At 41.7% G+C, this 14,048-nt stretch overlaps 1 protein-coding gene across 1 annotated transcript in view; it reads right to left on the bottom strand.

Annotated features, from left to right (window-relative positions):
- mgat4b (alpha-1,3-mannosyl-glycoprotein 4-beta-N-acetylglucosaminyltransferase B) overlaps nt 1-14,048 on the bottom strand; it is a 117,897-nt gene that overhangs the window by 16,521 nt on the left and 87,328 nt on the right. The window contains exons 9-10 of the mRNA XM_085286244.1: nt 4,245-4,375; nt 3,011-3,118 (exon numbers count right to left, since the gene is read on the bottom strand). Coding sequence (XP_085142370.1) covers nt 3,011-3,118; nt 4,245-4,375 — 239 coding nt within the window. The remainder of the gene's footprint in view (nt 1-3,010; nt 3,119-4,244; nt 4,376-14,048) is intronic.

Here is a 14,048-nt window from a genome sequence, read left to right as displayed (position 1 = left end):
CCACGCCCCTAACAAAATAAGGCTTAATACAATTTAAAGTGGTGAGTTATAATTAAACTCACACCTGTGGTGTGTGGAAAAGTTAAATTATCACAGACCCCAACTTAGTTTGTGTTTTAGGGTGTTAACATGTTTAATTCTGCTGTAAAGTTTTAACTTGGGAGTCTATGGGGACTGACTCGCTGCTGGAATCTCTGTTGGACGTTAGAGGAACTGCAGCTTTTGCTGCTTCATCACTGGTTTCACCTCCAGAGGCTGATGCATTTGTGTAACAGTTGTGTGACTTTGTCTTGTTGTGGTCCTGTTTATGAAACTTGGTTCTCTCAGACATTGTAGAGTACAGATGTTAAAACACATCCCATTCAGTTTGCTGTTTGTGATGTGCGAAATGTTTTGGCTTTGTTCATCCGCTGAATGTTCTGTCAGAATATTTTTATCGTTTATTCTGCTTGATTTGAGGTTTTCTGTCTGAGCTCTGCCTTTCTGACCCTACCTGTCACATTTCTGTCAGGAGGATTTTATAACGTTTCTGTTGTTTGTGAACAAATAATAAAAGAGAAACTCAAATCTGAAGCTTTTCCCTTTTATAAACTTTTGCAGCTCAGCATCATATCAGGTTTTAAAAGAGCAAGTGATTGGTGATGTCTGAGACTCTCTTATAAGAAGCTCCTATTTTCAGATCTTAAAGTGGACCCGCTCTGCTTCTCAGTACTTCCTGTCATAGATCTGCTGTTCTAGCAGAAGATGTTCACATTAAACACAGACAAAGTTTATAATAATGAGGTCAGAGGTCAGGCTTTACTGTGCTTTAAATGCTCAGCTTCAGCAATTTTTTTCTGGCTGTGTGTGAGGGTAACCAATCAGACGAAGATCTCCTTAAAGGGGTGGAGCTAAACCAGTTTGTTTCAGACAGTGAGGAGCTGCAGCAAGTCTGGTGTGAGATACAGAAGGATGATTCTGAACTGTGAATCATGCAAAGCTGCTCGGGTGGAGCTCCAGACTAAAAGAAGTGTCTGAAGATAAAACTGAGGGGATGAAAAGAGGATGATTATGAGTTTAAACTCCGGTTAAAGGAACGGTTTGGCCTTAGAAATAATTCAGTCGTTCTCGCTGACAGTCAGTGAACAGATATTTGTTCAGTGATGAGTCCTTATACAGCAAACCAGCAAACTCAAACACCGTTACAGCTGAGTGTTAAAGTCTCTGCAAGCAGAGGTCAGGGGTTAACTCAAGACATTTAATGACTTTGGAGAAATAAAACTCTGAATCAGTTTTGTTATTTTCACTCCGTCCATGAACAAGTCTCCAGACTTAATTTTCCCTCTTAATTACATGACTCTACAGTCGAATAAATCCGACGTCCACTTCAATTCCTCCCATTATGACTTTAATTTTAAAACTCTGGGATGATTTTCTCTCTGAAGTGGTGAACAGTTCAGGCTGGAGGGTAATAGCGGAGTTAGCCTCCATAGTTACACGGCCCCATGCAGCCGGCCTCTGCGCTTCAATCCCCACAGCGAGGAGGCTCTGGGACGGGGCGGCCGGATCGATATCCAATTGATTAGAGCAGGTTGCAGCACCAGTCAGCGGGCTAATATCCACCGCGCTTAACACAGTAATCAGAGGCATTAAACGGAGGCGCTCGGGCCGAGCTGCTGGCAGGAAGCGAAGCTGCGAACGACTGCAGAGGCTTTCAATCTTCATCTCTCCAGAGACGCTGGACTGAACTCGGACTGAACCTCACCCCGCTTCAAGCTCAGGAAACTCACACTGAGGCCGTCCGGGTCAGAGCTGAGCTTTAGAACAGAAGAATAATCTCTAAAATAATCTGAAATGACACCACGGGTGGCCACGCTGCCTCATTATAGCTTAAATTATAAAGAATCTTTAACTAAAACACGACTGAAAGATGTCGCCTGCCCCTTGGAAACAGATGAAATAAGCACCATTTGTCCACCAGCTCCACAGCGTGGCTGTGAGTCTTAAATAGATAACTATCATATCTGATATCATATCTCACAGTACAATAATATTGAATGAGTTGCATTGTTGTATTTTGTCATGTTTCTCAGGTCTTTGTCTGAATTTCTACGAACATTATTGCTAAGGATCGTCTTATTGCATTGGAGTCACACTGGGTTAAATATGTACACTTGGGTTTTAAGGGGTATTTATTATTTTCTTCTTTTTTTGGGGTTGTATGGAAGCCCCAAACACAATTTCATTGTTCTTGACAATGACAATAAATAAATAAATACTAAATACTAAAATACTAAATACTGAGTCTACCTGAGATTCCCCAAAACAGACGTGACAACAAATCAAAGATCAACATTCACAGGACGTTTGTGCCAAACTCTTCTTAAAGGGTCAGCTGGTGCACTGCAGCAGACTGCAGCAGACTGCAGGCACAACGGGATTCGATTGTTTTGTTTTGATTTATTGACTTATTTCTGTCCTTTTTGAGACGAATCCTTTATTCGAAAATAAATATTTTAAGAAATTTGGATGGGGCTGGAAATTAGGTTGTAGCTCAATTCCAGTAAAGTTATGAGTTGATTCGGGAATAAGAGCAAAATCAGGATGTTAACCATGCTGCAAAAAGGACAAAAAGAAATCATTGGGACGCTCGACTGGTTGCCAGCTGGTTGTTTTCTGGTTATGTTCCTGTATTAAAGTGAGGCTGCTGAACGACTGCAGTAACTACGTCACGATTCATGGAGGAATTTCTGAATTTATGCTTCACATTTGTGAGGTTCTGGTTTTATTTTGAAGGTAAGCAGTTAATATGGATTTGTGTTTATGCAGATAACAGCAGTTTTGTGACGGGAGGAACAGGAAGACAAGCTGGAAAAACGTTCCTGATAAGTTTTTATATTCATGGATGTTTCCGTGTGTCTGCTGCTAATAGGTGTTTGTGGTCATCTTCGGGAACACGAGGCTCACAGAGCGGCACATTTCCCGCCGTGATATAAATACAGCTGCGCTCAGAGAGATACTCAGTCATTACCTTGAGTTTCTGAATCTTTCCAGCCAGGGACGAGTGGGTGCCGACATGCTGGAAGAGCGACGGCTTAAAGCGAATCCTCAGGTTGGCTTTCTGCCTGTCACAGTGTTTCTGAAAGACAGAGAGGGGGGAGATGCAAACAGGGATATTTACAAACACACAATCCTCCCAAATCTTCAACTACAAAGCATCCGTGCAGCAGCCCTGCAGTACGAACGCTGTCACGTTAAACCGCTTACTCTCAGGCTGGAAGCACGACTCACCCTGCTGTTAGTAAGGAACGAGGGAACAGGTACGCTCCAGTATTCACTGAGGAGACGTTAACCACTTTTAGTTTGAACTTTGCCCTTAGTACATTACAACTAAAAGTTAACTAAACTGTAATAAAACAAAACAAACCATAAAGAAAGGAGAAATCTAAAATACAAAGCGTCATTAACTGTTGTGAAGGAGTATTTTTTTTAACCCAGATAATGTTTAACCCGTTAGTAAAAAGTAATCAGCCAATGAAAACAAAGTAAAACTAAGCCTTCTGACTAATCCCACTGACACCCCTCCTCCTCCTCCTCAGGATATATTCATTTATTTCCAAAAATTCATGTGAGCACAGTTTGAATTTCACACTTTAACTGTGTTATTAATTACCACTGGAAAGGTTTCGGTTTTGAAAACCAGCTTTGAGTTCAAATAAACTGTTGCCACTTTGTTCAAAGTTCTGTTTCTCAGTCAGGAATTTGTGTCCATCGACAGAAGCAAATCAAACTGTGACTTTTTCACTTTTTTCCAGGAGACTGAGCTGAAACACTGCACACACTCTTTGTAACGCCAAAGCTGATTTTACATTCTGACTGAAAATCACACAAAGGCAGCAAAAACACATCAGTCACTTGTTCGCCACCAATATGCCCCACTACCGGATCGCTAACACATGATGTGCTTAACAGTGTGACACAGGTGCCACTCAGAAACAAAACAGCCTCATATGAAGCTCCGGAAAGTTGGAAAATTGTCAGGGCCAATAACAATCTGAAGCCTTCATCGATGAAAAGACTTCAAAGTGTTGCTGTTATCATACTGATGCACATGTGAGAGGTTTGGCAGCTGACAGAATGGTTAAAAGTATGAGTTTTTTTGTTTTTCTGGCTGATATTGTGTTATATACAGTAGATATCATGGTAAACCCTTCATTCAGTATTGATCTCCTCTGTTTTTGATGATTTCTGTTGGATCCACTCACCGCATCCTTCTCAGGGTTGCACACTTTGACCCACATGATGTGGTCCAGCAGCCAGTCGATGGGTTTGTCTTTGTAGAACATCAGCATGAACTCCACGATGAGCGACAGGTCCAAAGACTTAAACATCTTACCTGCACAGAGAGAAGCACAGCTCAGTGCAAGCCCTTCATGCATTTTGGTTCATCGAACTCTTTGACTTACACTCAGATATTTAGATAAGCAATGAGCTCCCCAACAGAGCTGCACTCAAAAAGCATGTTAGTGAAAAGATGCAGTGATTCAGAAACAGTTTGCTGGTGAGATTCTGGGACAGTATAAAAGCTCTGATTCCCGTCATCCAGCAGCAAGAAAGTCAGAAGTGAGAGGTCACAACAGCGGCGACACATCAAGATGGAGCAGTGACCTTTATTGTCATTCATCAGTGCCATACTTATATTTCATACTGCTGCTCTGTTTTCCTATGCCCAGAGGAAGTATTCAGATTCTTTATTTTTAGCACGAGAATCAAAACTACAAACTAAAAATATTCCTTTACGAATTAAAAAAGTATGAAAACAAGAAAAAAGAAATACATACAGAAGTAAAAGTACTCCCATTGCAGATAATGATCTACCTTAGCTGAGGCAGCTAAAACAAGACATTTGTCATATTTGTTTTAAGAATTTCAGCGGATCCTCCCAGTTATTCGGTCCATTTTGTTTTTCACTCATTTTGCTAATAGTGTGGGGACTCATGCCGGAAAACTTAATACTGTCACGGTCCTGGGTCGGGTCGACCCAGTATTTTGAGTTTCTTATGTTTTGGTTTATTTTGCATTATGGATTAGTTATTCTCTGGTGATACTGTTTTGATTACAATTATATTCTGATTCTTTAGTTATCTGATGATGATGTTGATGATGATTATTTCTGGTTTAGGTTTTGTTATCTTGCCCTTATGTTTGGTTTAGGTTGCCTGTGCTTAGTCTTCTCTGCCCGTATGTCCCTCTGTTTGTCCATGACGTCATTATGCCTCTTTACGAGTCTGTCTCTGTCTGGCGTGTGCTTCCTGTTTTATTTTGTAGGTCTGTGCCCTTTGTCAGTGCGTTCAGCTTTGTGCTCTCCCTGTCTCGTCAGTGTAATCAACGTCAGCCGTGTCTCCCAGCTGTTTCCTCTTTGCTCCGTTCACCTCTTGTATTTAGTGTCTGTGTCTTCCCCTACTCGGTGTCGCATCGTTAACGTCTGTTCACCCTCACTTGCTGCGTGTTTAGGATTTCCAGTCCTCCTGCATCTCTTTTTAGAGTTTTGTTTGCTTTTGTGAGTTTTATTTTATCTTGATGTTCTGCTCCAGCAATAAAGCTGCATTTTCTGTTTAAACCTCGTGTCCTGAGAATCCTGCATTTTGGGTCCACCACTCCTGCCTGCCTGCCACACAGCCGACCATGACAAATACCAACAAATTCAATTTGTTCTGTTAGTTGGTTTACTAATAAACAGATTTCACAGTGTTTCAAGTAACAGACATTTTGAATCTATGAAAACATTCTAGGCTCTTTCTTAAATAGAACAATCTAGCTCTTTTTGTTACTAGGAGAATGTTACAAGGTTCTTTTTTGAGAACATTCTAGGCTCTTTTTTTTTTTTTTTAGATCTATGAGAACATTCTAGCTCTTTCTTGAATCTATCAGAACAGTCTTATTTTCTTGATCTATAAGAATATTCCAGACTAATTTTTTGTAGCTGTGGGAACCTTCCATCAATATTTTACAATTTTGCATTTTGCACTAAAGGGCTGCATAATGAAATCAAAATATAATTGAAATGACCTGAATGTGAACACTCTTCCAGTGGTCTTCAGAAATGCAAGTCACCAAGTGCTGTACAAAGGCAAAAAACAGGCTGACATACAGAGACTCCTTCATTTATTTGAGAGATGCGTTGGGTTGTGTATTGCTGTAGGTAGTATTTTGTGTGTTAAAGTTGGAGTGGTCATAACAAAGAAGTATTTCCACAACTACGAAATGAAACTTTTGAAAGCAACTTAAGTAAAAAGTGCAACTCCTCCTTTCCCCGAATTCTTTATGACTTGGGTCAACGCAAAGCTAATACGAACCACAGAGACCCCGTAAACACATTAAACACATGAGAAACATGGAAATTATTTGGGGTTTTTAAGGTTTGAATGGTTCTTTTTCCAGGGTGGAGTGATTGCACAGCATTCATCATCAATGACTTAAAAAAAAAAAACGAATTTCTTTTGTATTTTCTCAAATCATTAAACATGCTGCTGTATAATCCTTCCACCCTGGAAAAAGAGCCATTCCAAGAGCTCACTAAAAGCCCAAATTAAAACGATATTCATGCTGTTGATGAGTGGATGCAAAATGCTGACCACAACTCTAAATGTGACATACCAGTTAAAATAAAAACTGGAATCATTGCTTATTTGCTGTTCCTTTTGGTTACTTTTTGGTATCTGGTGGACTAGTTGCTGCCTACAGACGAATAGCTGTGCTAGTCAAAATTAAAGCAGCCTCACTCTCTCTGCCTGATGATTGCTGATTGGTTTATTTTCAATAATTATCTTGTTAGTTTCTGTTCAGCTGCTCCTGAAATCTGAAGGCATGTTAGAATAGTGCAGCATGGCTGCTTATCCTTCAGATTTATCACATTTTTACTTCACCTCGCTGCGTGAGGGGAGCTGGAGCTTTATGCCACTGCCACTGTCCAGTTCATCCAGCTGCCTGAAATAACTTCTCGTCACTCAGCTCTTCAGTCTGCTTGTTTCTGTTGTTTTCTCTGCAGAGTCAGGCCGAGCTAAAGGAAACCTTCTCCACAAATGAAAGGTCAGAAAGTGAGCCGCACAGTCTCCACAGACTGAAACAATGACGAGGGCGAATTAAAAGGCCAGCAGAGAGCTCTGCCATGCTCCTGCCCCTTCTACTCCGCCCTGATACATTTGGACAGTTGAACCTCTGGAGGGTCGGATGTTTGACGAGGCATCGGAAAAAAAACTGCCCCCTGCAGATGTGAACGAGGCTGAAGAGAGGCTAAACTTAGCAAATGCAAAACCCAAATTCAAACAGTTGAATTAGAGAGCAGCCCCGCAGCGCCACAGCTCTCCCTCCGTCTGATTTAATTCAGTGAGTCAGCTTCACCCTGATGAATTTATTAAAGCAGCCGCTGCTCGCAGGCGACTCAGGGTCAGGGAGGATTCGTAAGGTCGCAGCCGAGGACCAGAGGGAGGCCCGGAGGTACGAAGAGGAGCAGGAGGAGGAGGAGGTCTGTGATGCTCAGACAGTCGGAGATGAGCACAAACATCCAGGTGTGAAATCAACATCATCCACCTCAGAGATGAGACTCATGCTGTTCTCCATCACACACGCCTCCCTCTGCATTCACCTCCATCCCTCTTTCTACTTCTGTAGCCCTCGCTATCATTTCTCCATCAAATCAAATTTCGAACGAGCCAGCAGGAGCAGGAGGCGAAACGCTGCCAAAATCCGTTAAAGACAGGTGAACCCTGTAACCGATTCATTCAGAAAACAAACAGACTGCTGCAGGAAATGTTAGAAACACCAGCTCCAAATCCTCCCTCCTCCCATCACCGCCGACTGCTTCTGCCTCTCATTCTGCTTCATTTCTTCTTCTGCTTTGATTTATTCTGGAGCATCTCAACACACAGCGGCATGCTGTTAAAACACCGACATCAATCTCAAGATTTCCAAACAAATCTAACACCAAACTATTTCCTGTTTTGTTTTTTCTAAACACTGGCAGATAGTAGCCTCAGCTCTCAGTGCTGGATGTTGCTGGTTAGTGACTGCAGTGCCTCTAACGTCCACTAGAGGAAGCAGCAGCATGAGCAAGTCCCCATAGAAATAAACAGGCTAATTTCATGTGAAGTTTACAGTAATGATAGCTTGGTTTGGTGTAATGGTTACTGGCATTTATTCAGATTTGTGACAGAATTTAAGTCGTCCTGAAGCGGCAGAGCAGCCCAGACCATCACACTACCACCACCATGTCTGACTGTCGCCGTCATCTTTCTATGAAATGCTGTTAGTTTGATGCAGATGTAACGGGACTCAAACCTTCCAGGTCTCATCAGTCTCGTCAGTCCACAGAATATCTTCCCAGAAGTCTCGGCGATCATCCAGATGTTTTTGGCAGATGTGAAACGAGCCTTCGTGATCTTCTTGCTCAGCAGTGATTTTTTTCCTTGGACTCTCCCATGGAGGCCATTTTTGTCTCTTTCTCATGGTGGAGTCATGACCTCTGACCTTATCTGAGCCGAGTGAGGCCTGCAGTGCTTCAGTGTTGTTCTGGGTTCTTCTCTGACCTCCTGGATGAGTCGAGCGCTCTTGGAATAGTTGGAATAAGACCGGCTGCTCCTGGGGAGCTTCATCGCGTTCCAGGTTTTCTCCATGTGTGGATAATGTCTCTCACTGTAGATCACTGGAAACCCAAAGCATTAGAAATGGCTCTGTAACCCTTTCCAGACTGATAGATGTCAGAGACTTTGTTTCTCAGCTGTTTCTTTAGAGTGTGGCATGATGTGCTGCTTTTTGAGATCTCTTAGTCTGCTTTACTTTGTCACACAGTTTCTACTTAAGCGATTTTGTGATCCAGCAGTGATCTGGCCTGGGAACGGCAGTGAAACTGTGTTTAATCACAGTTAATTCATACTTTAGCAAGGTGTTACTTTGGATATTCTTTTTTACCTTTATAGAAGAAATAATCATTTCAATTTTTTAAATTTATTTTATCTTTGAACCCTAAAAGAGCTCATCACATCGGCCGTAACTAATCAGACGATAATTGTTTTTGCGGATATGAGGAAAGAATTTAAGCAAAGCAAGTATGACGAAAACTGTAAAACCTGTCCGGAGATCCAATTGTTGAGCACATGATTAAAATCTGTTATAACGTGAGAAAATATTTCAAAGAAACGGTCCGTCTTGGTGTTCCTGTGGCAGATGCTACATGAAAAGTTTGGGCTTCTAAAAGCTTTAAAATATTCAAAATCCTCCAAACTCTGATGATGTCTTTTTAAGACCTGAGGCATAAATTAAATTTGAATAGAAACTTTTTTTACTTTCACAGCCAAGAAGTTTAGTGAGCGCATTGTGTTGATGTGCTTTTACCGAACGCCCACAGACACCTGCCGAAATAATGAAAGCACATCATATCAGCTTATTCTCTGTTATTCATACATTATAAATAAATACATAAATAAATAAATAACAATTTCAAACTAAATGTAGTGGCACACGGAGCCAAAAATCATGCAGACACTTCTGAACCGCATCGTGTTTTAATTTTAAACAATTATTGCACTTGTTTGGTTTAATGTGTTAATCACCTTCATTATTTCCATTATTATCAGAGGCTGATGCGAGCGTGTCCCTGAGCTGGATGCTCTTCATCACCTTCTGTTGCCCAACACAGTTTTTCCTCTTTAAAGAGAACAAAGGCCGTGTGATGAAGGCACAGAGCGACTCTCACCCCTTCATTAACTTCACTGTCACACGACCCACAAAGCAACAGTTTCATCAGCCTCCCGCAGCAGCAGGATTACATCTGAGGATTTCGCTTAATGATGTCCCCGTGCAGCGCAGACACACAGCGACGTGAGTGTACCCTCACCTACAGCACGCTCCACTCTTAAATAACAGCGTTAAAGAGATTTTCATCAGAAAACTTTGACGCTCCTGTTGAGCCAAGAACATAAATCCGTTTGGATTGTTTCCTGCGTCCCTCTGGGTTTCATAACACACATAATGATAATTGATTGTTTTCTGCTCTGCAGTTAGCACAATCAATAATTCACAAGTAAAAATGTTTAATTTCTTTTGATGGAGAAGCTGCGCCTGAAGCGGAGACGAGGCGGCGTTCCGATGACTGCAGAGCGTCTCCGTGGAGATGGATCTGTCTGGATAAATACTGACGTTCCTCCAGAGATCCTGCGAAGCAATTTAGTCCCGAGGCTTTGTATTAAAATGGGGGACAGTAAGAGCGAGAGGATTTAACACATCAAAACAATACGGCTCACTTTGAAGGCTTCAGCAAAGCCTGCCAGCTTTTTGTACCGAGCTGTATCGCGCTTCCTGAGAAACGTTCAGACTCGCCGACACGTGTACAAATCCACTTTCACTGCGCATCAGCATTTCTTAACCGGACTCATGAAGGAATCTGTCAATGTTTCAAGCTTAATGTGGAGAGGACCCAAAAGCAGAACTCTTCCTCTTCTTCTTCTTTCAGCTGCTCCTTTCAGGTTTCACCACAGTGGATGATCTGTCTCCACCTCCTCCTATCCCAGCATCCTCCTCTTTCACACATCCTCCTTCATTGCATCCATGAATCTTCTCTGAGGTCTTCCTCTTTTCTTCCTGCCAGGCAGCTCCAGTATATCCACTCTTCCTGAGCTGTCCCTCTTATGGACACATTTCTAATCCTGTCCATCCTGCTCACTCCCAGTGAGCATGTTAACATCTCCAGCCCAGCCTCCATCCTCTCCAAAACATCCATCAGAGCAGGTCTCATTACCATCTTGTAAACCTGCCCTTTCACTCTTGCTGATAACCTTCTGTCACATGAAGTAAAAACAGAACCAAACGCTGCACAGCATCATAAATACTCGGGGTCAATAGAAGAACAATGATGCAACAATGAGGATGCAGCTGCAAAATGCGAGATGGGAATAAAAGTTTTGTGCAGCTGTGTGATGTTGCTGATATTTTTTATTAGATACCTAAGTCAAAAGAAAGAATCTGACATAGAGCCAGCTGTGGTCAACAAGCAGTTTCTGTAAAGTCACATTCAGCAATACCCAAACACTTCACGTGGAGCTGTTCATGAACATAATGTCTTCCTCTCCACTGAGAATGAAGACGTCTGCATCCGAACCAGAAAAAAAGGACTGCAGCAGAAACAGAAACATCAGGAGAAATTTTTTATGCTGGTACCTGTACATAGACGTAATGTAGGAAAAATTTACCCACAGTGTCTGTAATTAAGTCCTCAGTCACACAGTCCTCAGAGACCATGTGGTAACTGCCTGACAACCATCAGCTATTAAGGAAAAAATTGTCTTCCCTGAACTGTTGTGAGTGTTTGCTGGGAGCTGCTACGAAATCAGTCACGCAGGCCTGAAGATGGGCCCGTGACCCGTGGTAACCTGTGGTTGCTAGGGAAAAATGAGCATTCTCCAACTCGTTGATGAGTGGCTGCTACAGGTTGTTGTCATGGACTCTGAGAAACTGGTTGCAAAGTGGTTTGGAGTGTGTTTGTATGGAAGACACTGACAACGACAACAACAGTCACCTCAAGGTAGGGCTGTGCGATATGACAAAAATCTCATATCCCGATATAAGACATTTATCGTCCTGACAACGATATAAATCACAAAAATGTAATATTTTCTGTAAATTCTGTGAATCTCGGGCAGCTCGACTTGCGTTTAGTTTTTCCAGCTGGGCGTCCTTTTCCTGGATTCGAGTGTTTTAACTGATGTATGAAACGATACATTTTTAGACTTAAGTTGTAACGGCCACCATTTTCTCTTAAAGTTTGAGTCTAAAGGTTTATTTTTTAGCACCTGACGGCTCGTTTTTTGCTTCTCATCCGTAAACTCTCTGCATACTCTTTCATGTGATTCAGTTTATTTTGAAAAGTCTCAACAGGATCTTGAGCTTTATTGTGAAAGGTTTACGTGGAAAACAAACAAGCGGACAGCGGAGCCGCGCGATGGTTTTACCGTTTTATCGTTGCTAACAAAAACATGTAAAAACAGGCACTTGTCCGCCCATAGTGTGGTTATATTAAATATAAGAGAAAGAGAGAACTTTAATTAATATAGCCACTACAGTGACCATCAAAACGATGAAAAATATTGCTGTAAACAGTTTATTTTATGACACCACGAAACAAACGATAGCATAATAGGAAACGATAGACGTTTTTATATTGTCATCCGATATACATCGTTATATGAACAGCCCTGCCTCAAGGTGCTTTATACTGTAAGATAAAGCCCATATAATAATACAGAGAAGACCCCAACAATGACATAAACCCCTATGAGCAAGCACTTGGTGACAGTGGTAAGGAAAACTCCCTTTTCAGTGAGTCAGGAAAGGTGGCCATCTGCAAACATTCACCAGATACTCGCTGGGCTTCGGTGAAACATGTGATGCCTGAAAAGGCAACCCTTTGTCTTCAATGTAAAAATTATGCTTTTACTTTGAAGGTTTCACTACCGCTCAGCGTGTTTTCAGACAAGCTGGTCTTCCCTGTGGGAATCTACTAATGACCAAAGTAATCAAAAGGATGTTTTCAGTGTAGCACACTCTGTGCGACCAGTTTCACCCGGCAACCACTTGCCAACCAGTTGAGGACTGGTTTCATTTTTCTGGGTCACTGTCCGCAGCATCTGCCTGACACTGGCATCCTCACGACGCTTTGCTTTGTAATGTTTTTGACTGGTCAAACATGCGTTTGTCACCATCTTGCTCAGGATTTAGAACTGTAATATTCAATTTAACATTATAACTGTCACAGATACTGTCCACATGGGGTGAGCATGTTGTTTATTCCTATTTTAATGTGCAGCATTTGAAAACACCCGACTCAGAAAACCTGGTAAAAATTCAGTGAGTTATGATGATTTTGGATCTGGATAAAGATAATTATGGATCGACCTTCTACCTCAGTCCACCTCAGCTGTATTTTTATGTATTTATGTTGGTTTGGAAAGACTGAGCTTGGGTTTGATTTTCTTGAAATTAATTTATGTGTCAGGTCTTTTGATATAAATCTCCATGGAAGTCCTTATTTCTAGGTGTTTTTTTCTTTGTGTTAATTGTTTTTAATAATATAAATTTACTTTCAGGTTTTCCGTGCTCTTTGAGCTGCGAGGGCCGTGGGAATTTATCACATTAAATCACACATGGATTATTCTCAGCAGCTGTTTCAGTCCTGATCAACCATCAGTCGAAGCAAATTAACGGCGGCTCTGGTTAGGAAGGAGAGTTTACTTTTTGGGCACTGAAGGTCTGAACTTTCAGCACAAATACACGATTAGTAGGTAGCAGCTTCAGGATTTAATTACAGAGCGTGTTAACGTGACGAAACCTCTGATCTCGCGATTTCAGGTTCTGTTACATCGGCTTATCTGTCAGCGCTGGAAACAGTTCTGAGGATAAATCCTGACTCTGGTTCCAGGCGAATAACGCCGGTGTTCCACGTGCCGCCGACAGCTGATTGGATCCAGGAAGAATTCATTGATTAGACCTGACAGAATAATTAGAAGGCAGATCAGATGCAGGCTGATGCCTCAATTAATCTGCTGGATTTAATTCATGAGTCAGATGGAAACTTCACATCCTGTCAGAGGCAGCGAACCTCACTGCTTCCATCATCGCCTCAGTCGTGAAGCTTAGAAGGTGTGGAAATGTCCGGCCTCCATTGTCTGGCCACTCAATCCCTGAAATGTGCTCTCTGGCAACTTTTGTTCTTATATATGTGTGAATATGTATGAATCAGTATTAATTACACTGGTCTGCAAAAACCAAAGCTAAATATTTATTGTTTATTGCTGGAAACTTCAGACTGGCTCTTTATCGGTTTACACAGATATGACTTAAGCTTCCACGTCATGGTTTTGAGCTACAGATCATTGATGTTTACACTGACTGGAATTTTAACTTTTCCTGCCAAAATAATTTAAAATGTTTGCTCTGAAAAGAAATCAGGAGAGACTTAAAGCAAATCTCTGTAAATTCAGACAAAAATAAAACGAGGTCAGCGTGGCCGAAAGCGTTGC

The sequence above is a fragment of the Mchenga conophoros genome, linkage group LG2 (genome assembly GCF_057382185.1).
Source record: "Mchenga conophoros isolate Kocher_MC1m ecotype Shallow Benthic linkage group LG2, M_conophoros_male_GT1.1, whole genome shotgun sequence".
Classification (NCBI taxonomy): domain Eukaryota; kingdom Metazoa; phylum Chordata; class Actinopteri; order Cichliformes; family Cichlidae; genus Mchenga; species Mchenga conophoros.
The sequence above is the reverse complement of the archived record's forward strand: the minus strand, read 5'-3'. Positions and strand labels throughout refer to the sequence as shown.